Genomic DNA, 24,369 nt, shown 5'->3' on the forward strand with positions numbered 1-24,369 from the left:
CTCATCATCCTCCAATTCCCTACAGGTACCGCTGCATCCACATTCCCAGCTTTCTATAGATAATAAAATGGAAAACAATCTATTTATAAGCATGATCATCATTTTGGGAAACATCATTTTTTAAATTGAACTGAAACCCTTAAATCTATCAGCTCACTAAAATAGCAGCCCTGACAAAATATATATAAATAGGCATAAGAAATTCTATGAATAAAAAAATTCTATCCGGTTATGGTCACCCTTAGATATCCAGACAACTTATTTATATTATCAGTATCATTAATTCTGAGTAACTTTCAAGGTCTGTATAAACCATAACGAAATCATAATGCGCGCGTGGGGGTGTGTGTGGGGAGGGGGCATGGTGCCCCTAAAAACCTAAGAGAAGTGAAAATAAACAAAAATGCTCCATAGAGAAAGAAACATCACGTAGGTGTGTGAAATGTAAGTCCAAAAAAGTATGTCTCAGATACATTTGGTAAAATAGCTTTGTGCTATGCTTTATTATTTTTTAAAACATTATTTTTAAAAGAAAATGAGCTGTGCGATATGCGATATTTTTTCATTTTACATTCAACGAACAATTTTATGCACTTTTTGATATTCAGATACAGAAACATAGTAATACACTGCAAAAACAGTGTCTAGAGATTGAACACTTTTTTTGTCCTCAATTTGTAAATACGTTTAAAACCTAAACACCAATGTCAAATTTCAAAACATCATATGTTTAATATCTGAACACAAGACATATTTAATTCCTAAACATGTTTAGCATTTAAACGTGTTTACAAATAGAGACAAGGTGGTGTCTAGAATGGGTGCTAATATTATAATCCCTAGACATTGTTTTAGGCCTACATGAATTAAATAAATGAATTTGGCATTTCAGCAATGATATTTGAACTTACTTTATACTTTTTTCCACCTGGAAGATTTGGTGTTCTTTTCAGATAATCTCGAAGTCCCTTCTCTATCTCAACCTCCTTAGCTTGAGGATGATTCTTCATGCAAGCTTCTATAGAAAGGTGGAAATGATATGAGTTCAGTATTAAATTAAACTCCTTTATCAAAATAAACGGTCTGTATCTCAATATTAGGATTTTCCAAAAGCCTACATGTCGACGTGTTACCATACGTGCGGTCTGTGGTCTTAGGAGAATTTTTTCCTTGATAAGTTTATGAATAAAGTATACACATATAATCTAAAATTACAACAACAAAAACAAGTTGGAAACAGACGTCCGATTTAGGGGTCAGATTTAAATATCCATATTTTAATTTTATAATCACAGAATATGAGTATGTTACACCCACTATGATTGGTTCAGACAGCATGACAAATTATATGCATTCTGTTTAGGCTTAGCCGATCTTAGCTCTATGGAAGCTTATGGATCTGTTTTCTCACCCAATGTTTGGAAACATACTGTGAAATAAAAGGAAAGGCCTACGTGATTTGACATATTATGTTAATTATAGATTGTATCTTGGGCCTATGAAACTTACTGACGATAACTTTGTAGAAAAAGGGCTATCTTTAATGCTCAGCTTGCCTTTTCTCCCTATACACTGCAGGAGGACCACAAATTGTTCGTTCCCAGCTTCCTCATCATCCTCCTGATGGTTTCGTTGAGATCATGTCCTCCAACAAGACTAAGGTGTCGTATCTGGAATAAAGACATATGAATCAAAGCTAAATATTTTAATGCATTATCGCATGGAATTTGGAAGTCAATATCGTTTATGATGTTGCCGTTGTTGATGGTTCAGTATCTTGTGATACTTTGACCCACAACTGAATAAAGTTATTGTGATTTTCATCGCAAGTGCAAAATGTCAAACATATTTTGAATTATGGCCTATTTATAAATGATCATGATTATTAGTACTTCAATTGTGTAAATCAACCACAATTTCATATTGTGTACTTTTGAACACACGAAAATGGCATCTTAATTCATAATTTTGTTTTTAAAGCTAGTATAGGGTGGAGACAAGGGAATATTTTGCACAGGTTATGATTGTTTGGTATAAAATGCCAGTTCCTGAGAAATATTAAAATATTTAAAGAACCTCTCGTGTCTATTCGATATTCCTATATATTTTAGGAATAATTTTGGCTGAGTGGAATTTTAATATAAAACCACATATGCGGCCCTCATGTGCATGTTTTGCAAAAAGCAAAACTTATAGTTAAGAGTGCACCAAAATATTGACATAGTTTTTTTTTTTTGTATTTCAATCAGGTAAAAAAAAAAGCTATCTTGTCATGTTTCTCTACAAAGTTCTAATTGATAACTAACTAAACAGCAGATTGCGTAACTCTAGCTATCACTCTTTAAACAAATGATAAACTTCAATGTTGCAAAATATGGAATATGGATATTTTTCGACAATGTTCTTAGCACATCGTAAAATGTTTCAACAGAACGAAGGACAATATCTTGAACTTCTGAACCAGCAGTTACCAGGCCTTAAGGCCTATATGATTTTATGACATGTTACATGTACAAAATAAGTTACAAAATTGTCTTGCTTTTAAAACTTTATACGAAGGAGAACAACTAAGATTACAAGAGATGGTAATCTAATACTAATGGATATGCGTTTTCCCAGTCGCCACCCAAACAGGGTGGTGGGTTATGTATTTTTAAATTGTGATCTGTTTAATTGATAAAATGTCATATTTTGTGTTGGTGTCATTTGAAAGCTAAAAAACCACTAACATTAGTAACAACCCTGTATATATGAACAATATAGCTTTTCAACTACAGGAGATGTGTGGTTGATCGAAGTTGTGAGGGAAGGATGGGAAGAGGAGCACATAAAGTCTATGGGAACAGGGCGTGTCGCATGTGTAACTTGAATAAATTAATGACTACAGGGGCTACATGAACTTGATTTTGGTCTTAATTTACAGCTAAAAAATTCTACTGGTTGTTTTTAATCATTTTGAACTCTTATGCATGCATACCTAGGGCTAAAGAATCGTCATGGTCATCGATCTCTTTGATTTTTTTCAGACAGAAGCGCAATTCAGACGTCCCATTTTAATTCAGTGCTTTCAGGCAACACAAACCTAATAATAATTACACTAAAAATTAAAACAAATGTGTTCCACTTCCAAGCAATCAATATACATCATTATTCATTTGCAATCATTTCATAAATATTGCAACATTCCATTGTTTAGGGCAAAAATAAGCGTACTTGAACTTCATGGGTAATATATGATTTATAGGTCATACCATCTGTTGTCTTTAACCATGGACTTGGAGTTTGTGACTAACCCAGAACATAGGTCAAGACTGAGGTGGTACAGGTGAAGTTCTGGGTGCACAAAATACACCTCTGGGTGCAATAACCGGCAACATGATAATCATTTCAATGGATTTCCAGTAAACCCTTAGAGCTCCCTTCTGCCTGACTTTAAAGCAATTATTCAAATTGTGATTTTTTGGGCGCTAAACATGCTAAATACTCCCTATTAATCACATATTGCTTACATATTGGGTAACAACGGCCACTCTTTTTTTGCACTTGTAATTATTAATGTTACTTCTCACGTGTTCTGTTTTTATACTTGATGACTTCTCTTACTACTTTCAGGAATTTGTCTGTGTAAATATAATATGATATAGATGAGAATAATAATATAGCCTACTTGCCCGGCCTACTTGTAATTAAATCAGGTACTAAGTTGTCCGACGATCTGATGATCGAGTGTCATGAGTGTCATGCTAATCTAATACTCATCTAACACATTATGTCAGATAGACTTATGAAATAGGTATAACAATTTGACAAACATGACAAAACTCAAGTCAATAAACCACCTTGAATTTCAATCAAATTAATTGTAGGCACGGCCTTTCAATTCTGACAACATCGCCGATCTTTTTCAATTTCGAGATTGCAATTTTATAAAGCGCTCAATCACGACGAATAGGCCAGCTATACGAATGCATCACGAACATACAAGTATTTTATTTAGTAGTACCAATACGGAATTAAACCATGAATATCATCAAACCTTACAACATACTTTTAAGTCAAGAATGGTAAATAATAATTAGAAAAACAATATCCTATTAAAAACATCTTATTAAGTTTAAGTCCTCAGCTTTTAAAGACTTTCCTCGAATTCAAATTACATCAACCGTCATTATATTGTGGATGCCATGCATACATTACAATGCATATGTTACTCATTGTACTTCACTGATTAAATTGACTCACTGGACTAAAAACATACACGCTTTATCATGTTTAATGGAAATATAGTAATAATAAAATACAATCTTACCTTTGTTTGGTAGAACTGAACGAAACAGATGCAAATAGTTCCTTTTGATGAGCAACTTGATGTATATATTCCTTAGAACAGCATGCCAGCATAAACGATCGTGTGAAACGTATAATTTGTCACATTCAGGTTTGAATTTTGGGTTGCCAGACGATTCACAAAACCATAAAACTTTTATATAGGTCACACTTAAAGATGTCAAGCAAGTCAAACACCCGGGTCATACATCACAATCTCTAAGACACAGTTCCTCACTAACCAGCAGCTTATGCTAGGCTTAGGCTGACTTTAAAATGTTGGTTGCAAAAGCTTAACTCTACAAATTGAGGTCAACGTCCGAGAAGTGATGTTGTCGAATGCATATAATTGAACCGTGCTGTGATGATGAGATATAATAAAAGGACTGCGTGAAACACTTGCCAAATTAGGTACATGTTTCCTGATTGATGCACATATATAAAGAATTAAACAGTTAAACTTGTATTCATCAACAATATACAGACATCATTGACTTCACAATTGCTGGGATTTATGCGCGCACAGCATAGCGAACATTAAGTTTCATATTTTGAAGTGAAAGTTGATACACATTTGGGTTCATTTCCCACGAAGCGCGCAAAAATATGCAATTTTACACTATTTTATACCAAATCAAGGCGTTTAGGGCTATCTATAAACAACAAGGAATTTTTCTTTCACTTTTTTTTTTTTGATATGTGGGGGAGGTTGTCATAAGAATTCAAGGAATTATTTAATCCCTGTTGATTTAATATTTAGTCGGCTTTGTCATGTGTATCTTGTCTTTTTTTTTACTTTCTTCAATCCTTCGATTCCGTCCTTTTCCTCAGTCTTCTGACATGATAGCTCCTCTTTTTCCTTTCTGTTAATTGCTGACGTACCAGATATCAGGGGTATGACATAGATAAATTGCTTTTTACCGGTCAAGTTTACGGGGAGATGCGCGTATTATTCACACAAAACTTGTTATACTATTTTAGCCCCCAATCACGGTGAATTGGATGTGAATATGAAGGTGAATTTGAATTCGATGAAGTACGCGGAGCGCGAGAAAATTTCAATTCTAAACTATTTCATCCAAAAATCAAGGTATAATACCGAATAGGCCTATTGCCTGTATTTTTAGAGTAAATATACTTACACCAGGGAAGTGTTTGCCGAAAACGGGTGGGGTGACATTTGATATCCCAAAGTGTATGCGGACGTGTCCCCCTGTCCCCAGGATTTACGACCATACAGTGCCTTAAACCAGAGAAGGCTACGTGTTAAAACATTTTGATAATATGAAATAATAATTAAACGCTTTAGAAAGACATTTAATTGACGTTGTACAAAACGTTCGGAAAACGTTCTGGAAATAACGTATTACAAACGTGGCAAAATAACGTAAAAAATCGAAATATTTTGTCACGTTTTAAAAACGTTCTCTGAACGTCATGGTAAAACGAACAATATTTTACCCAAGTCAAAACGTTTTTAAAACGTTTTTAAAACGTTTTGGAAGACGAAGACGTAAAAGACCAAACTAGAACCTAGAGAAAACGTTTTCTAAACGTTTTGTGTTTGCTGGGTAGGTGAAAAAAATGTACACTAATTTTCCTGGGAAAATTGAGTTTATATATACTTTTCTATGGGGTTGACCCATAATTTTCATGTCAAAAAAACAAGTGTCTGTGAACGGTCCCTAAAAGCTCCTAAATCCCTTGTACTATTTAATACCCAGGACTACTATTACTATACTTATTATTTACAGGTCGCTGGTTTAAATAATAATATATTCGCTTTCCCTTCGCATCGCTTACTGGGATCGCGTATTTAAACTGAGGAAATATCCCTGCACAGGAATAGAAGGCGTGTACATGCACACGTTAAATATTAAAATTGAGTGCATATATAAACAGCTGGGTCAAGGTCCCAATACAATAACAACATCATGGCTGTCTCGCAAGCGCTGAGTTATTTGACAGTATTTTTTGACATCCGTGCTGTGTTAGTCGGTTTGATTGTATTTCTCGTAGTGTCATGGATGGTACATGGTTATCACAATCGGGTGAAAAACCTACCACCTGGTCCAAGATGCTGGCCCTTAGTAGGTTGCTTACCTCATCTTATATACATGAAGGTAAAGAATAAGAGCAACACGCACGAAATGATCGAGACTCTGTACAAGCAGTACGGACCCGTATGCTATTTATCACTTCCTTTTGGTACCAAGATAGTCATGGTTAGCGGTTACAAAGCTGTTAACGAGTCGTTGACTTGTCCTGGATTGGGTGAAGATCGACCACCATTTCCACAAGATGCCAATCCAGATAATCTTGCGAATGGCTTCGGTGAGTTACATTTGTTTAGTTTTATATTATGTACGTGTTCCATATCAAAAAATGAGACCTTTCCGGATAACTTCCCGATAGTCACCGGGTAGACACCGCCAAATTTCACATGCAAATTAGATAGGTAGCGGGTGACTATCCGATAAATTTTTGGGAAACCATAGTGGATACCTTTCAGGTAATAGGTACCGGATGACTACCCGATGACTTTTTTGGGAAACTAGCGGGTAACTACCCGGTGACTTTTTTGGGGAACTAGCGGATAACTACCCGATAACTTTTTGGGGACCTAGCGGATAACTTTTGGTGACAATATACCTGGTGACCTCTTTGGAGACTTCCTGTTGACCTTTTGGGGAATGCAGTTATACAAATTCATGAGTATGCACAAATTTATTAGACAGTAAACTTATTATTTGAATTGTAGTTTTTGGAGAAATACAACTCTGTAGGCATGGCAGTTGAGCTTATAAAGTGCTATCTTGCAATAAGAAACTTTAAAGTGTTCAATGTAATTGTAGTTATTGCACAAAAATATTCTTCTGATGTACGTAATTTGGTTCACACCTTTATAAGGTGCATACCTTAATTAAAGTACAACCAAATTATTATGATATAGCATATACATGTATTACAGTACCTAAATGTGATGACACATACACAGCCTATAATTTTTATATCAAATATTATAATTTATTTACAACAACTTAACATAAAGCTTATATCAGTTAATTGACACATTAGCTGATGATTAGTAATTTAATTGACATTAATTTACTGTCAAAATCATGTATGATTTACTAGAAAAGATATAAACTAAAACATTCAAATGTGTCATATATTAGGTACATGTATAAAGACTGCATCAATATACAAATCATTTCATACAAATTTTCCTACCTGCTTTATAATTCCTACAGCATGTTCCAGATTAATTAGTAAATATCTTGCAATATCTTACATGTAAATCCATACATTTTGGACCACAAATAACTTGAATATTCTGCACAAATATATTCCAACTGCCAACAGCTAGCTGCTCCATTTTGAATTCATTTGTGACCTTTGACCATATACCCACCACAATGCATTCTTAAGGATGCTTTATGCTATTTTCAAGGTCAAATTAAAAGCGGATAACCACCGGGTAACTCCTGCAAAGAATCTATGTTTCTGGGAACCTTCTTGGTAACTCATTTGAAATATATGAGTTTTTGGGAGACTTCCGGATGTCTACCCGAAAACTTTTTGATAACTTAATTAGGCATCCGCAAGGTATCCGCTAGCGGGCACTTTCGGATAACTCTGGAAAAGGTACCCGAAAGGTTTCTGATGACCACCGCGACCGAATGGTCATCGGGTGGTCACCGGGAAACTTTTCTTTTTGCTATGGGTTATGGTGTCAGATGATTGAGGATGATTTTCTTGTCAAAAATGTCAAAATATCCACTATTCAATATGCAGAGTCCCGACATGGTTCCAATCACAAGTTAAGTACCAATATTTACTCCTTTTTAAGTTGTTTCTTGTCCCTAAATAAAATATAAATAAATAAATAAAATATAAATAAATAAATAAATAAATAAAATATAAATAAATAAATAAATAAATAAATAAAATATAAATAAATAAATAAATAAAATATAAATAAATAAATAATAAATAAACAAATTAACTCTGAGGGCTGTCTACTGGCCTGTGAAAAATAAATAAATATTGAATTGGTTAGTTAATTACTTGAATAGGTAATTCATTAATTATTAAATAACACATTTACCCATGTATGTATGTGTGTTATGATTTATGGTAAAATTGGTTTTGGATTTGGTAAATAAAAATAATGAATAAATAAATATACAACAAGAGTAAACTTGGATGAAACCATCACTCATGCACTACAGATAAAGTGCTCAACTAAAAAGGAGCAGAAATATATTTAAATGTAGTGAATCTTGGTATTTAAACCATACCCAAGATTCACTACATTTAAATATAAATAAATATTGATATAAATAAATAAAAATGAATAATAAATTAATTAGTTAATAATTAATTATAAATTATAGATTAACTAATTTATTAATATAGTCTACCCAATTATTTATGTGTCGTGATTTGAGGTAAATTGAACGAGTTACGGTCAACATACGTGGTAAAATAAGTATTAAACTATATAGATATGTCTATGTGTTAGATTTCATTTTGCATCGCACTTAACGACAAAATATTTTTTCATCATCTCTCTAATTTTCAGTCATATACAATTCCATATCCAATACTAACATTTTATGTTACATATCTCTGTTTTACAGGAGTTCTCATGTCATCGGGAGAACTGTGGAAAGAGCATCGCAGGTTTTCCCTCACTGTTCTCAGAGGATTTGGCGTCGGTAAAAGAAGCTTCGAAGATCAGATTACTACAGAATGTGGGTACTTGATGAACGAAATTGAATCCGGGCAAGGTCAACCATTTGAGCCAACTCTTCTCTTTTGTAATGCTGTGTCTAACGTCATCTGCTCTGTTGTATTTGGGAAACGGTTTGAATACGCTGATCCAGAATTTAAACTTTTGCTACATTGGATAGAAGGACTTCAAGACCAAGATAATCTTGCTAGTGTCCTATTCCTACTGTCGCCAACATTAGCTTCATATCTGTTTCGAATTCCATTTTTCCCAAAAGGCCCCATGGCCCCCTTCCTGAATATTCGTCGCAAAGTTCAAAGTATAGTGGATGAGCACCGAAGTACCTTTGATAAAGACAACATGCGAGACTACATCGACGTGTATTTGAGCGAAATGCAGAGGAAAAATGAACAAGGGGTTGAAACGTATCTCAGCGACGTGGAACTTCGTGCAGTCGTTCAGGATTTCTTTTTTGCTGGTACCGAAACAACATCAACGACCTTACGTTGGGCTTTTCTCTACATGATGAAATTTCCCGACGTTCAGAAACGGGTATATGAAGAAATCGACTCAGTAGTAGGACGAAATCGTCTACCAAGACTTTCTGATAAGCCTGACCTGCCTTACACACAAGCTGTTATTCATGAGATCCAGCGTTATGCAAACATCGTCGCCATTCTTCCTCCTCGCTATGCCAAACACGATACAGAGTTTCTTGAGTTTACCATCCCCAAAGGCTGTATGATGCAAACCAATCTGCCTAGCGCTAGTCGTGATGAGTCAGTTTGGGAAGAACCAGATGCGTTCAAACCAGAGCGATTCTTGGACGATAAAGGACAGGTCATGGAACCTTCACACCATATAGTATTCGGTGCAGGTATGTATAGGGGGATCGGGAGGCACTTAATACAAATTACCATACGGCGCACACCGACACCGCCTGGCTAATAATTATTTGGTGCAGCAGAGACACTAAAATGAATACACGGGACCGATACACGTGAATTGCTATGCACGATTTTGATATCAGACGAAAATCTTCGTATACCGGGTTAGAAAATGATGAATATCTCCCGTAAATGATTTTTTCTCAAGAAACCAGATGTGGTCTCATACACTTGAAAATACGTGTTGAACAGATATGATAGTCGCTAGAATGCGCTTTGGAAATTGGCCGTGCGCTTTGAACTCTTTTTTGTAGGCCGCCAACTTAAGCTGAATAACCTCTTACTAATGCATTGTCAGTCTTATGTTTGGCTGTTTGGCAGAAAAATGTTAAATACATATATATGCCCAATCCCAACGTCCAGTTTGCATGGAACACAGACCCACGGGTCCTATCGAATAGTTGATGAAATAGCGGGTTTTTTTAAAATATATAATTAAGTAGTCTCAATTGTTCATTACAGGTAAACGTGCATGTCTCGGAAAACAGTTAGCCCGTATGGAACTCTACATCTTTTACACCCACCTAATGCATCGATTTAGCTTCAAGAAGGTTACAGATGCAGAGAGTTTGAATACTCAGCCTAAACCAGGAGGAGTGTTAGCACCATATCCATACAACGTTTGCGCCATTGTACGTTAGCATATTATCACACTACACTATTGTATAACAAGATGTAGATCACATAAAACTGTAACTCTTTATTTGGTTTTCCAAATGTAAAGTTTGGGGTTCCGCAGAAATCAAGACTGGTCCCCTCCCAGCAAACACAAAACGTTTTCGACATCATTCGCAAAAGGTTATAAAAGGTTGTCAGAAAATGTTTAAATGTCGGTTTATATAAAGGGTATATTAAGAGTATTGAACGTTTTCATAACCTTAAAAAACATATTTTGATAATCTACTGCTCAGCAAACAAAAATGTTTTACAGAAAACGTTTAGATGTCGGGTTATATAAAGGGTATAAAAACGTTTTAATAACATTCCAAAAACATTCTTGAAAATTTGATACAAAACATTCTAAACAAAATGTTATTTTGGGGTTGAAAAATATTTTGCGAAAAATTTTGCCCAAAATACTTTTAATAACGTTTTAAAAACGTTTTCATGACCTTTATATAACCCGACATTTAAATGTTATTAAAATGTTTTGAAAAAAACATTTTAAGAACATTTCTGCGTTTGCTGGGTTCAAATATCTTAACATAATGTTATTTAAAGTATTGACACAATATTTGGCAAAAATGTTTGCACAAATAGCTTACAATAACATTTTTGAAAACATTTAAAAATATTGTTGTAGTGTGTTTTCATACAAAACGTTTTAAAACGTTATCATGACCTTTATATAACCCGACATTTTAATGTTATTAAAACGTTTTTACCTAAACCAAAAGCCAAAATATAACTTATTTAAAACGTTTTTAAAACGATTTTTTGTGTTTGCTGGGCTAATGTTGGCAATGTACGCGAATGACCTACCAACATGTATGCCGACACAGTAATTCATTACACTCCTAATAATGCTTACAATATTAACGTTTCCCTCAATTTGCTCAAATTACACAGAGGATGGTAAAAAATAAATTGCTCTCAATGCTAAGAAGCTGTGTTCTTCTGTTGCAGTTATTCCATTTTTTAAACTGACGATCTAGAAAATGTAAGTCAGTGTAAATACCTAGGCCTCATTTTTGATCCAACAATTAGATGGGAGCCTCACTTGATGTGCTAAATGTGCTTCACTGTCTCAAAATATATCAGGTTGTCTGATAGTATTATGGAGTGGATATATCAACAGACCATTTAAATAATATAATAAAAAGCCCCGGGGGGCACTCCCTATCTGAAATGGCAGGGATGTGCCTCGGCCATGATAAAAGTAGGGGGCATTCAGGTCAAATGTACAATTACAAAAATATGGGGTCATTCAGTACACAACCTAAAAAAAATAGGGTCATTCGGTATGAAACTTTGAAAAAAGGATGGTCATTAGGGTAACAAATTGTAAAATGGGAGTCATTGGGTACAGGATTGCCAAAAGAGTGTCATTAAGTACACATAAATAAGTGCCAAATTGCGAAAAAACAACTTGGCCACCTTGGAAATTTGAGAAATCTCATTATTTCTGGAGGAGAACACAAATATCTAAATTTGGGAATTAAAAAGGGGGGTCATTGGGTAGCAGGAAATAGAAAAAAGGGGGTCATTGAGTACATGAATTTTTTTTAAAGGGGGGTCATTGGGTAATAGATAGGACCATAACACAAAAAAGGGGGTCATTGGGTACAAGCCGGTTTGAAAAAGGGGGTCTATCCCGAGGCACATGATGCATATCTGTTATGGAAGTGCCCCCCGGGAAAAAGCCCCCGGGCCTCCAGCAAGACTTAGCTATTATTATGTCGGTCTAGGGTAGTTGTAACTTTTACACTTCAAAACAAACAAAACACAACAACTGTGTGTATCACCATGATCACCTTACTTTAATTAATGCCTGGATGAGCATGTTTTTTCCAGAGGTTCTCAAAAATGTTTTTACTTAAAATGAGAAAATCACGGTCATAATACAAGGAATATCTCTTTTGGTAATATTGCTCTCATATAAGCAAAGCTGGAATACAGTCCTTTCTGAGGCGGGCAAAAACATGGAATTCACTTTACCAATTTTACTTACAAATACGTATTATGTAAATCTGTTACGTGGTATTTTAAAGGCTCTGTAACTCACCTTTAGTTCCTTTGGGAACCTTGTACATAAAATTTAAGTACGTAGCATTAGATTGATAAAGTCTACCTAGTTTACTTCGACGACTGTTAAATGTCAAAAATGTAAATTTGTAATAATTTAACATAAAATTTGTATTATATCGCGAATGTCAAGAAATCAAAATTGTTTGATATCAGAAGGACATTTCTCATATTCAGAATGCAATTTGGTGTGTCTGATGTGCTCTTAGGTCACACACAACAAAAAAAATGTGCAAAGGTAAATGGATGACCGAGCCCTTTAAAAAAATGAAGAAATTATTTCCAAACCGTGTTAAGTCTACAACCATTATGGTTCTTATTTTCAAGAATGCTGGTTAACAATATGCAGACTATTGTCTCATTTGGGAAACATAGGCCCAAACAGTATTGTTACCTTGCGTTTGCTTTATAATCGTTCACCCAACTGAAACTATAATACCAGCTCATTGCAATATCGCACAGGTAAAACAGAAACATGTGTAGTGTGGATTTAACCAGAGAAGATCTGATTTAACATAGTTGAGCTGTTTTCAATGAGTGTTATCATGGTTTAATAGCTTTTAATGGGGTTTAAGTCCTGCAAAGGTCGTGGTGAATTCTACTGTATCTGCATCATGGTCCTTTCGGAGGCGGGCAAAAACATGGAATTCACTTCCCAATTTCACTCTTCAATTAAATTTTACTTCCAGTTGCCATGCATTTTTTAGCCTTCCGTTCAAAAGTGAGTTACAGAGCCCTTAAAATACCAAGTAAATCTGTTACGTGGTATTTTAAGGGCTCTGTAACTCACCTTTAGTTCTTTTGGGAAACTTCATGTATACATACACTTTAAGTACGTAGCATTAGATTGATAAAGTCTACCTGGTTTACTTCGACGACTGTTAAATGTCAAAAATGTAAATATTTAATACTTTGTCATAAGTCATAAAATTTGTATTATATTGCGAATGTCAAGAAATCAATTTGGGGTGTATATGTTAATATGATTAAAAAAAGAATATTATACATGACTTGTATAAACATGATCTGTATTATAGTAGGGATGACCATCATAATTTCATGTTGCCCCTTTTGCTACAAAAGATTGTTTTCTGGAAAGAACTCATCAACAGAAGTATTTTGGTGGTTAAATGGTCAAAATCGGTCAAAAACTTTTCGAATTATGAATTTTCAAAGTTTCCCATTCTGACCGGTCATTGGAACGAAATAAATTGACAAAGTCTAAATATAGCAATGTGAGCAAAATTGGTATAAGCATATATTTACCTTTTTATATTTCTTTATTTTAATATATATGCAAACATGAAACAAGCATATTGTGAAAGTATCAAAGGGGGTTCTTATGAAATGGCACTTTACTAGTCAATAGCATGAAGTATTTCTTCAAACCGAGGCACTGAAATCATGCTTTTAGAAAACATTTGCCAAAAATCATCCATAATGGCCAAAGTGGCACAAAATCAAAAGTCCAGGTGAACTTTTTTCCACAACAATATACACTACACATAAGAAAAATACTAATGTACTACAAGGGATTTTCAACATAGGAATCCAAACAATCAAGTACCAACATGCACAGCTTCATCCTGATATCACTTCTGGGGTTTTAACAAAATGTTTAACCTCTATTGTGATTGGCAGCAGCATAAGGTATCTCTTTGATAGCTGATAATGCCCAGCCATTCAGCAAGTGGCTAATAACAGACCTTGATAGGCTTGAATGAATACTGTCATGTGCTACAAAACCATCACATCCAGGGCCTGGTCATTCCATATGCTACAGAGAGCACAGTACTTTAACAATGGAGTGAAAGACTCATTATTGATTAGGCGCGTATTTTAAAAGTACAGCTCCTGTGCGTGTATAGCAGCAAGTCAGTGCAGATGGTATAAATATAAGAAAATGTTTAGGGTTGAGATCAGGTGAATAATACAACAAATGAGCATGAAACTTCACATTTATGTTCAGAAAGGTGTCTATTTAACATGATTCGAAAGGTGTTTGGAAATTCCAAAGGGAAGCTGGTGATTTAATTTTTAACTCGAGATCTACTTGTCCGTTTTTTTTCCTTTTTACAGAGGGTATGATAGAGGTAATAACAACAACTCTGCCAAATTACAGCTCAGTAGGTCAAGGTGTTCACCTGATCTTTTTTTTTTTTTTTTTTGTGCCATTCTGAGCAGTGCTGCACTGGGCCACTGGCAATTAAGCGCACTGTGGCGATTGACCAATTTTGACTCACACTTACAGAAAAACCAAATACGTTATGATGCTGTAATTTGCAGGATAGTTACAAAACATAATTGGCATTAACATCTCCAATTTTTACAGAAAAATTATGAAAAATAAAAGAATGAGCTCAATTTAGAAATGTCTGTGCAAGCAGTGCACAGTTGAGCTCCCTGCATGTCTATGGGAGTGTTCTAATCAAGTTGATGGTTCATTGGTCATCCCTAATTATAGATTGTTCTTGCAAAGTTATAGCGTAGTATTTTGACTGTACATTTTAGAATATCAGTGATCCTAAGGTATGGAGGGGAGCATAACCTAGCGGTGTTTGCATGCATAAAGCTGACGCACAAGAGGAATGATATTGGATTATATAAAAATCCCCAATTCTTTTTCCCCCTGTATATTGATATATTAAGAATGACGATAATTTGATCTCGTGCGCTAGTTTGTAATGTTTGAATGTTTCCATTTTCCAGTGATGATGCGTAAGCTTCTTCCTTTGTTTGTATGATTATATTAGGCTGGCAAGTAAGCATCATTAATCGATCTCGTTCACTGGTATGTAATGTGTTGCTTGTACTGTTTACACTGACTGCTCATATCCATATGTACCAGACTTGAGTCATGTTTAATATCAGGGACTATGTATTACATAGCTCAGTGGTAGACCGTTCGCCCGAGGTCTGGGGTTCAAGTCCCCGCACAGGCAGGTATGTCCGGAGTTTTTACTCTGGTATATCTGTCTATTACATGTCATGTTTCCATTTGTAAATTCATGTTTAATTGTGCTAGTGTGCGATGCGTAATTCTTCTTTCCCTGCCCTAAATGTTATTGGCCTTAACTGATTAACCGCAAGACCTATGAAAATAATGTGATTATTAAAAAGTACACTGCATTTAATTTTAATTGTATTTATTAAAAGGTGTAGTATATTTTTATTTCGATTTAAAATATGTATATTTGACAAGTCATAACTTTAAAACTATTTTATGCAAGTCTACAATTATGTTCACATGATTAGTAGCATTTTAAGGTACCTTAAACTGTTTATATTAGATTTTTATATTTTGATGTATTTTGGTGTTTTTATCTTTGGGCCTCATGGAAGAACAGAGGATTACTTGTATTATCCACTGAATGCGTAACCCAGGTTAAAGAAGAAATAAAATAAACAAACACACTATAGTCCGTTTTCGTACAATACCATGAATACAGGGAAACGAGCATGTCTCGGAGAACAGTTGGCCCGAGCTTCAAGAAAGCTACATACCACAGAGGCAGAAAGCTTGAATTAATTCATCCTAAAATGCTATATAAATCAGCGCAAGTATTAACGCCATATCCCGACAATATTGTCACTGTCTCCACCGGTAGATTCCAGAGAAAGATTTTTAAAAGGAACATCCACAAAAAAGTATGAACTAAAATTGAGCGCGAAATAGGCTGGTGATACAATTTCTCCCTCTAGCGTTCGACATGATAATTTATCTTGTCATGTTGACCTTTATTTTTTACTAAGTCAATTTTGTGTGATCTTGCAATGTTGACATTTTTGGTATGTCGACTTGACGTGATAATGTATCTGACCATGTCGATATAATATTTATTAGTTGACATGTCGTGGCACTTAGACGCTTCTGTACTCCCTAAAACCCTTAAAGCCCGCCTTAAAGTGCAGTTCGTGGGGCTCGTGGTCGTCTTATGACGGTGATAGTCTTGGCATTTATACTAGAACCAGAACGTGTCCTGTAAGTGGTGTTTGTAGTGGGGACTCGACGTCTTCATCTGACTGCTTTTTGATTAACTGTGATACCGGACTCGGGGCGCTCGTTGAAGATGCCGTTAAATGTAGTCAATTCCTCATTTTTATGGAAAACTAAGATATGAAACAGTTTCTACATATAAATATAACAACTCCAGAAAAGCACATATGATATGGTGTAGTTTTTTTGTGTAACATATTAGTCGGACATACACTGAAGACAGGGGTCGCGACTGATCGGCGGTTCATGAAATATATTTAAAAGCACACCAACCTCTATGTTCCTTCTGTACTGTTTGCATAATCAACTTCTTGTCGATATCTTTTTCTTCACAGCAACTTCATGGAATGGTTTCCGTTGAATGAAAAACCGACTCCATTCCATTACTTTCTTGGGAAGTTTCTAGGTGGGGGCTCTTTTCTGCGGCCTGTTATATTAATATAATAGGGGGCCTAGCTATCGTAATTATTTACCAGATGATCTGTAGCTTCCCGCCACCCGAATTGTTTAACTTTAATAAGCATGTCAGTTATAAGGGAGCTGATCTGACATTTAGCGCAAAGAACGTTGGTTTTGAACATACAAACTACATTCTAAATTTTGCAACGGATAATGTTGAACAAATGGTTGAATCGTTTGTTGCACTCTCTTGATGCTATATGCATGTATATACGTACTTTGAATAAACCTGTGTACATACAGTGCCTATATAACAATATAAATCAAATAAAACAGCCATAGGTGTCAATTGTCTTTTGGAAAAGGGCTCGTAATTGGTAGAAATTTCTTTGCTATTTATATTGCACTAGCACATGATTGTCCCGAAAATACAAACGCATACTTTCTGGACAACTATGTGTTTGTGCCCTAACACGTATAAGTTTTCCCGAAAATACATGGTGTAACGAGCAAAGAAATTGTCTTCTAACATTTACGAGCCCTTTACCAAAAGACTAATTTTGACCCATGTGAACATTTAATGGTAATTATATCATATAAGCACCGCATGTATACAGGTTTATTCAAAGTACGTATCATCAAGAGAGTGCACAAACGGTTCAACCATTTATTCACAACTACATTAACCGTTGCAAAAATTAGAGTACACTCTCCGTATAAATTAGGTTTCTGGATGATAATACAACTTTAGGTTTATATTCAACGTGCTTACCAAACTGAGAGACAAGTCTGCTATTGCAAATAGTTGGTACGTGTACTAGTAGTACGGATTCAATGATCTAATGAATGCATAATACAACATTGCTCTGTTTTCGTAACCGGACCTTTCAACTGTAATTTTGTAATTATATAATTTACATAAAATCACAATACAGCCAATATGAAGCCTGTTTTAATTTGTTTGATTTATAAAGACCTGTACCGGAATCTTTCATGTACAACTTGAACATCATAATTTATAGTGTTATCAGTGCCCGGTTAGGTATATGTTATCAGAGCGTTATCAATTGTATTTAAATAGAAACGAAAACACTAGGGAAATGTTCAGGGTACGATACAAAGGATATCGATACATATCGGGGCACCGATATCGTCAGCCGATAGCGTCACACTCACTCACTCACTCGGTCGACTTCTGTCGGACTCCTACGATGGCTCTCCAGATGTGTCTGTCCTGCATGCAGCTCCGGATTTCGTTTGGCTCCTGTCCAGTGTCCTCACACAGAAGATCTACATAGGTCTTGCTTGGCCGCCCCACACTTCTTTTGCCATGACTGGGTCTCCACAACACTAGGTCTGACACCACCTGCCCTGTACTTCTTAAACAGTGACCAGCAAATTGTAGTCTCCTTTTCCTGATTTGATCAGTTACCTTTGGGAGTTCTCCATACAGTTCTTTATTTGTGGTATGTGTCCTCCAGCTTATATCAATAGCTGATCTAAGTAGCCTGGTGTAACAGCCATCCAACAACTTGCGGATCTTGGTTGTCACTGTCCATGTTTCTGAACCATAGAGCAGGATGCTTTCTACTGTTGCTTGAAATAGCTTGACTTTAATCTGCCTTGGAAGATGGGATTTCCAGATTTTAGTGAGCTTATTACATGCCCTCCATGCCAGTGCTTTCCTTGTTTTGATGTCCTGCTCGCTGCTTTTGATCCAAGCTCCAAGATATGATTGTAGTCTGTGGGTTGCCATTAAGTGTGACTTTAAGTATTCTTGGTGATATGTAGCATACAGAAACTGAAACTTTGCTGGCAAAATTACTCAGTAGAACTCCAACTCCACCAACTGCTGCACCCATGCTGTTTCTCCATGCAGAGCTAGTTATAAGCTGGAATCCTTCAATGGGATTTTCGTATTGAAGTTGGTCATCATGGACTGTTCTGTGCTCTTGGATGCCAATAACATCTATTTTGTAGTCCTGGGCTAGTGCACATAGTTCGATTTGTTTATGTGGGCTTCGTAGTGTCCTAGTATTCATAGTAGCAATGTTCACAGCTCTCTTGCATTTCAGAAAGCTTGATAAGCTTGTTTTCCCTTCGCTTCCACCACCATCAATTGGTACCCTTTCCGTACGGCTTTGAGGTAGCAACGTCATCTCTTTCACCACACAGTGGTGAAGTGGCTTCTTCTTCAGGACAATTAGCAGGGACTTTAACCCTGGTGTTAATAGTTTTTGCCATCATATTTGTCTTTCAATTGCTGGATATTGATGGTGGTCGCAACTCCTACCATCCGTTGTCCATTGGCCGTTGGGAGATGTAGTCCTCCTCTTCCGCCCTTCCGCCGTTGAAGGATCATCCTTTCATCCGCCATGGGTAATGGACTACCCATTAGATAGCAATATTTTATGACCTTTCAAGACTGCTCCAACAGCCTTTCAGGTCACAAACTATTGCCCCCATTGCCCCGTCTGTTAGCAATGCCACAAGGCATAGCCGTAACAGGTGGAACGCGATTGACTTGCAATCTTCGAGAACGTGGGGTTGGGTAACTACAGAGTGGCGATTAGGAACAGGAGGGCTGATGGAATGCCTCCTGTGCCTACAACCTATTATAGTAAGTATAGCAAAGTAAAGCAAAGGGGTAGGAAGCATGCAGGAGAAAGGCAAGGGCATGCAGTGAAGAAAGGGTAAGGTAGGGGAGCAAAGCAGGTTGGAGTTGCGCATCATGCAGTCAATTTACCACCCTATCGTCATAAGACTAAATGAAACGTTGTACCTTATTCTGTGAGTGCTATACCTGATAATAATACAGCATGATTATGAGTTTGGGTGATTTGTCATCTTTAACAGAGCACTTCTTGGATGATTCTGGTTTAGTACGTCAGCATCCCAATAGTTTCTTACCATTCTCAGCGGGAAGAAGGTCATGTCTTGGAGAATCTCTGGCAAAAGCAGAATTGTTCCTGATTTTTACCTGGTTTCTGCAGAATTACGAGATCTCAAAAGTACCTGGAGACAAAAGAAAATCCTTGTTGGAACGCATGAAGTCAGGGCCAAGCGCTTTCCGAAAGTTGGACTCCTATGAGGTCATCATGAAGAGACGTGTAAATTAAATGAGCGTATTATTGACTAGTTGTATTCGTACTATTATTTTTGTGCAATTAAGGATCGTTTTCGCGCTACTATGCCCTGATGTATTGGGGGCGCTATACTCTAATGCCAGGCAAAGTTTGCAAAAATAATGGCGTCGTTATTTGGCAACCTTAATTAACATGAAAAAGGGTCGAATATGAATTATTCATAACTGATCGATATCTGACCTCATTTTTTATCTAGCAAAGCAGCGGGATTTGTGAAATGTTTGCGTTGTTATAAATAGAACAACCGTGAATTTAGTGTCTCCACCTTAGTCCCAACAATGCGATGTTATATTATCGCAGTGCATGACTAAACAAATTTCATAAAATCCCTACACAATGCTCAAATTCTATCAATTTCATTTGTACATTTTTATAGCTATTAATTGTGTAAAAAGCTAGCAATTTAATATAAATGTTAATAAATACACGCTCAGGTAGCAGTGACAAAGCAGATAATGAACTACGCGCGAAACGTACATACACTGAGCGTAATGTGAATTTTCTACAGAATTATGATCCGGGTGCTTATATCATCAGGCTGATGTGCCCTATTTAACATTTGCTTTGGACATTTCATTATTTATCAATTTTCCACCCGAGTAAGAGGGATGTTATTATCTTTGAAGGGTAGAATTTTGTCGGTAACCGGAGTCAATTTTTTATGACCCCCTATCGTGGACTAAATTACGACCCCTCCCTATCTCGGGTCGAAAATTTTTATGACCTCCACACTTCCGCCTTATACACAGACCGACGATAAATTATTCATTGCCGGAACTGAGGCGTGGAGCACGCACAAACTTTTATGTGAAGAAAGTGCGTGGAGAGCATTAAAATTTTGATCGTAAGTGTGAAGAAGGTGTGCATAGCGCGCGAAAATTCTGGGTCACCAGCCGTTAATAATTCTACAATTCCCCTATTTTTGGTGTAAAAAAATTAAATTCCCCCTATTTTTGGTGTAAAAATTCTATGACCCCCAGTATATTGATGACCCCCCTTGCAAATAAAATGACATCCCCTTATGTGGAAAATAAATAAAATTTATAATTAAATATCAAAAGCTAAAGCTAAATAGTTCGCTGCTAATGTATGCACACATTACGTTATACCTATTCTTTGATAATAAAATTTATATGGTACAGGGTATCCATGATATTAACTACTTCTACGGTGAATACATGTAATATTTGTAAAACTACTACAAGTATACATAAGTACTTTATATACTTTAGTTTGGAAAATATACAGACTTACATTGCTGATATAAAAGTTATGGTGTTGGGATAATTGATGAAAAAATTGTTAAATGATTTAGAGAATATCTTATCAATCTAAATGATATAAAGGTGGAAGTAGAGAAACAAAAGAAATGCATATTTAAATAAACTGCACATATAAAACATTGTAAAATTATGGCTTACTTATTAGTAACTTTTAAAATAGCTAGATTTCTAGTACATCTTAGTCATTTAAAAGCATTTTGGCCGCAATTTGTTCAAAAAGCGGCCTCTTCCAGTTAGAAAGGTAGGCTTGAGTCGATATTGCACCCTATTTGCAAATAAAATAAAATAAAACAATCTCACAATTACTTCAAATTGCTACTTAAATGTCATTATATGGGATTTTGAGGTAATTTGCCGGTCATTTTTTAAGCGCCCTCTATCATTGTTTTTCGTTTACAAAAAATAAGCTTTAGTTAATATTACACCATATTTTCAATGAAAATAAGATAAACAATCTCACAATGACTTCAAATTGCTATTAAAATGCCATTATATGGGATTCTGAAGGCCAATGTGAAAAAAATTTTTTGCAGACAACCTGATTTCAATTCTCATATGGGTAAAATTTCCAAAAACAGTTGTTTGCAAAAATCCCGAGAGGGTGAGGGTTTCGATTCCTAGCCCAGGGCCTATACCAAAAGTCATATCCATAGCAGGTTTTTTTTTCTAATTCAGACAATTTCTGCTTAAATGCTTTCTGTTCATTTTTAAGAAAAACATTAATTTTGACTGCAGTTCACAGCAGCTCTAAATATTTTATTTACTAAGAAAAAACGATTTCTATTCGAGTGAAGTAGCTTTTTTTTTGTCATTTTACATACTTTTTGATATTTTCCCTACGTCAGCTTCAAATTAAACCATCCGAAGTGAATAATGATTATGGTCACTTCCCTTTGGTCTATTTATGTCATCTTTGCAGATAATTATATGTACAGATTTTCTCCATTTCTCCTGTACTGAATCCTTATTTTATTTTTACTTCTGCTACTACAAATGCTAAGATATGATGGTGGAGGCAGAACTTTTTGGAAGACCGACTCAACTATCCAACCACCTCCAAGTGTTTATTCCAACGACTGCAAAGCTGTTGCAGATAGCATCAATGATCACTTTCTAAAGGTCTGAACCCTCTTGACTTCGCTGAGTTACCATAGTATAGACCGGATTCTAAGCCCTTCCCCATTATTCAGGACTTTCGAGTTTATAATATGCTTCGTAAGACTAAAGCGGGTAAAGCTGGTGGTCCGGATGACATCTCATCCAGGATAGTCAGAGACTTCGCGTATGGACTTCGCGTACAAACCCTTAGCAGACATTCTCAATCAGTGTTATAAAGAAGGGGTTTGCCCACCCCAGTGGAAGATAACAGTGGTGGTACCCATCCCCGAATCAAAACCTGCGTTGTGGGATAAACTAAGACCTGTGTCTCTTACAGATCACTTCGCGGAAGTGGCTGAAGGCTTTATGGCAAATTGGCTGTTCGAAGACATGGAGAGCGGCATTGATCCAAACCAGTATGGAAGTCGCTAGGGTGTCTCTACCAAACATTACTTGGTCAAGCAGACAAACCTGGACACATAAACACCGTCGCTATTACAGACTTTGGTCAAGCATTTGACCTATTACACCGCAACATCCTTATGAACAAGTTAATCATCCTAGATTGCCAGCTTTTTAGATAGTAGACCTTATATGCTCAAGTTATTGAAACACTTCAACTTACCCCGTGATGATCTTGTCACTATTTTCTCTGGCTTTGTAAGAGCGCTGGCAGAATATGCTGCCCCTGTTTGGTACCCTGGTCTCACGGTTGCTCAAAGTGCCGATTTGGAAAGGGTCCAAAGAAGAGCGTGCAAGATCATCATGCGGAAGCAGTACAAAACTTACAACGAAGCTCTTGAGATGTGTAGAATCAGTAAATTATGTGTAAGAAGAGAGCAATTACGTTTGAATTTCTTTAAGTCACCCATGAACTATGAGCAATTCAGTAGTTGGGTCCCACCTTCCCGAGGCAATGTTCATCAACGGAATCTGAGGAATTCCAACAACAAACTGACCCTCCCCGGGTGTAGAACTGATCGTTGTAGAAAGAGTCCAATCTTGTATATGACTGATTTATGGAATTTCATCTAGCATTTTACATTCATACGGTTTATATCTAATATATTAATTATTATACAGAGTGCAATATACCTATTCTATGTCTTTTTTATGTAGTTGTATGAATCTATTTTTAACCTTGGATTGGTTTTAAATGTAGGGGTGCGTGTGGGGTGTGTTGGGTGAGTGAGTGAGTATAGGGTGTGCATCTTGTGCGATTTGTGTGAGTGAGAGGGGGTGTTACTGAGGGTGGGTGTGAGATGTGTGTGGAGGTGCTTGGGCCTGAATAGTGTTTGTATGCATGCAATCGGAGCCTTACAAATGTCAGTTGACGAGTCCCCGGGACGAGTCCTGGCTTTCTCAACAAGATTAGTGATGCTGTCTCTGTCAGATTGAAGATGATAGTATTTGGTATTCTGTGTACTCGCTTGATGTTCAGCATAAAACGGTAGCCTGATGTGCCAAATGATTTTAGTTTCCATGTCCTTAGAGATAACCCAAGACTCACAGCCGTGTAGTAAAAGTGTCACGTAGATTGTGTCAAACAGTTTTAACCTTGGTGGAAATGGGTTTGGTAGAACTTTTCCACAGGGTTTGTAATTTCCAGAAGGCTGTCCAAGCAAGAGCTTTCCGTCTCTTCAGGACACTAGCACTGGACCCCATCATGGAGCCTATCATGGTATTAAGT

At 36.2% G+C, this 24,369-nt stretch overlaps 1 protein-coding gene and 1 long non-coding RNA gene across 2 annotated transcripts; one reads left to right on the forward strand and one right to left on the reverse strand.

Moving 5' to 3' along the window:
• Positions 1–964: 964 nt before the first annotated feature.
• On the reverse strand, positions 965–4,427 carry LOC140164596 (uncharacterized). Its single transcript, XR_011860545.1, has 3 exons — positions 4,310–4,427; positions 1,510–1,670; positions 965–1,018 (listed from the first exon to the last, which is right to left on the reverse strand). It is a non-coding gene; the product is annotated as an uncharacterized lncRNA (long non-coding RNA).
• Positions 4,428–6,219: 1,792 nt separating this feature from the next.
• On the forward strand, positions 6,220–20,410 carry LOC140163565 (cytochrome P450 2J6-like). The gene is made up of 5 exons (XM_072186879.1): positions 6,220–6,660; positions 8,973–9,941; positions 10,474–10,647; positions 18,951–19,068; positions 19,971–20,410. The coding sequence occupies exons 1-5, from the start codon at positions 6,261–6,263 to the stop codon at positions 20,269–20,271; spliced, it is 1,962 nt and encodes a 653-aa protein (XP_072042980.1). The 5' UTR covers positions 6,220–6,260; the 3' UTR covers positions 20,272–20,410.
• The last annotated feature ends 3,959 nt before the right edge of the window (positions 20,411–24,369 follow it).

This window comes from Amphiura filiformis, chromosome 11 (genome assembly GCF_039555335.1).
Source record: "Amphiura filiformis chromosome 11, Afil_fr2py, whole genome shotgun sequence".
NCBI classification, from domain to species: Eukaryota; Metazoa; Echinodermata; class Ophiuroidea; order Amphilepidida; family Amphiuridae; genus Amphiura; species Amphiura filiformis.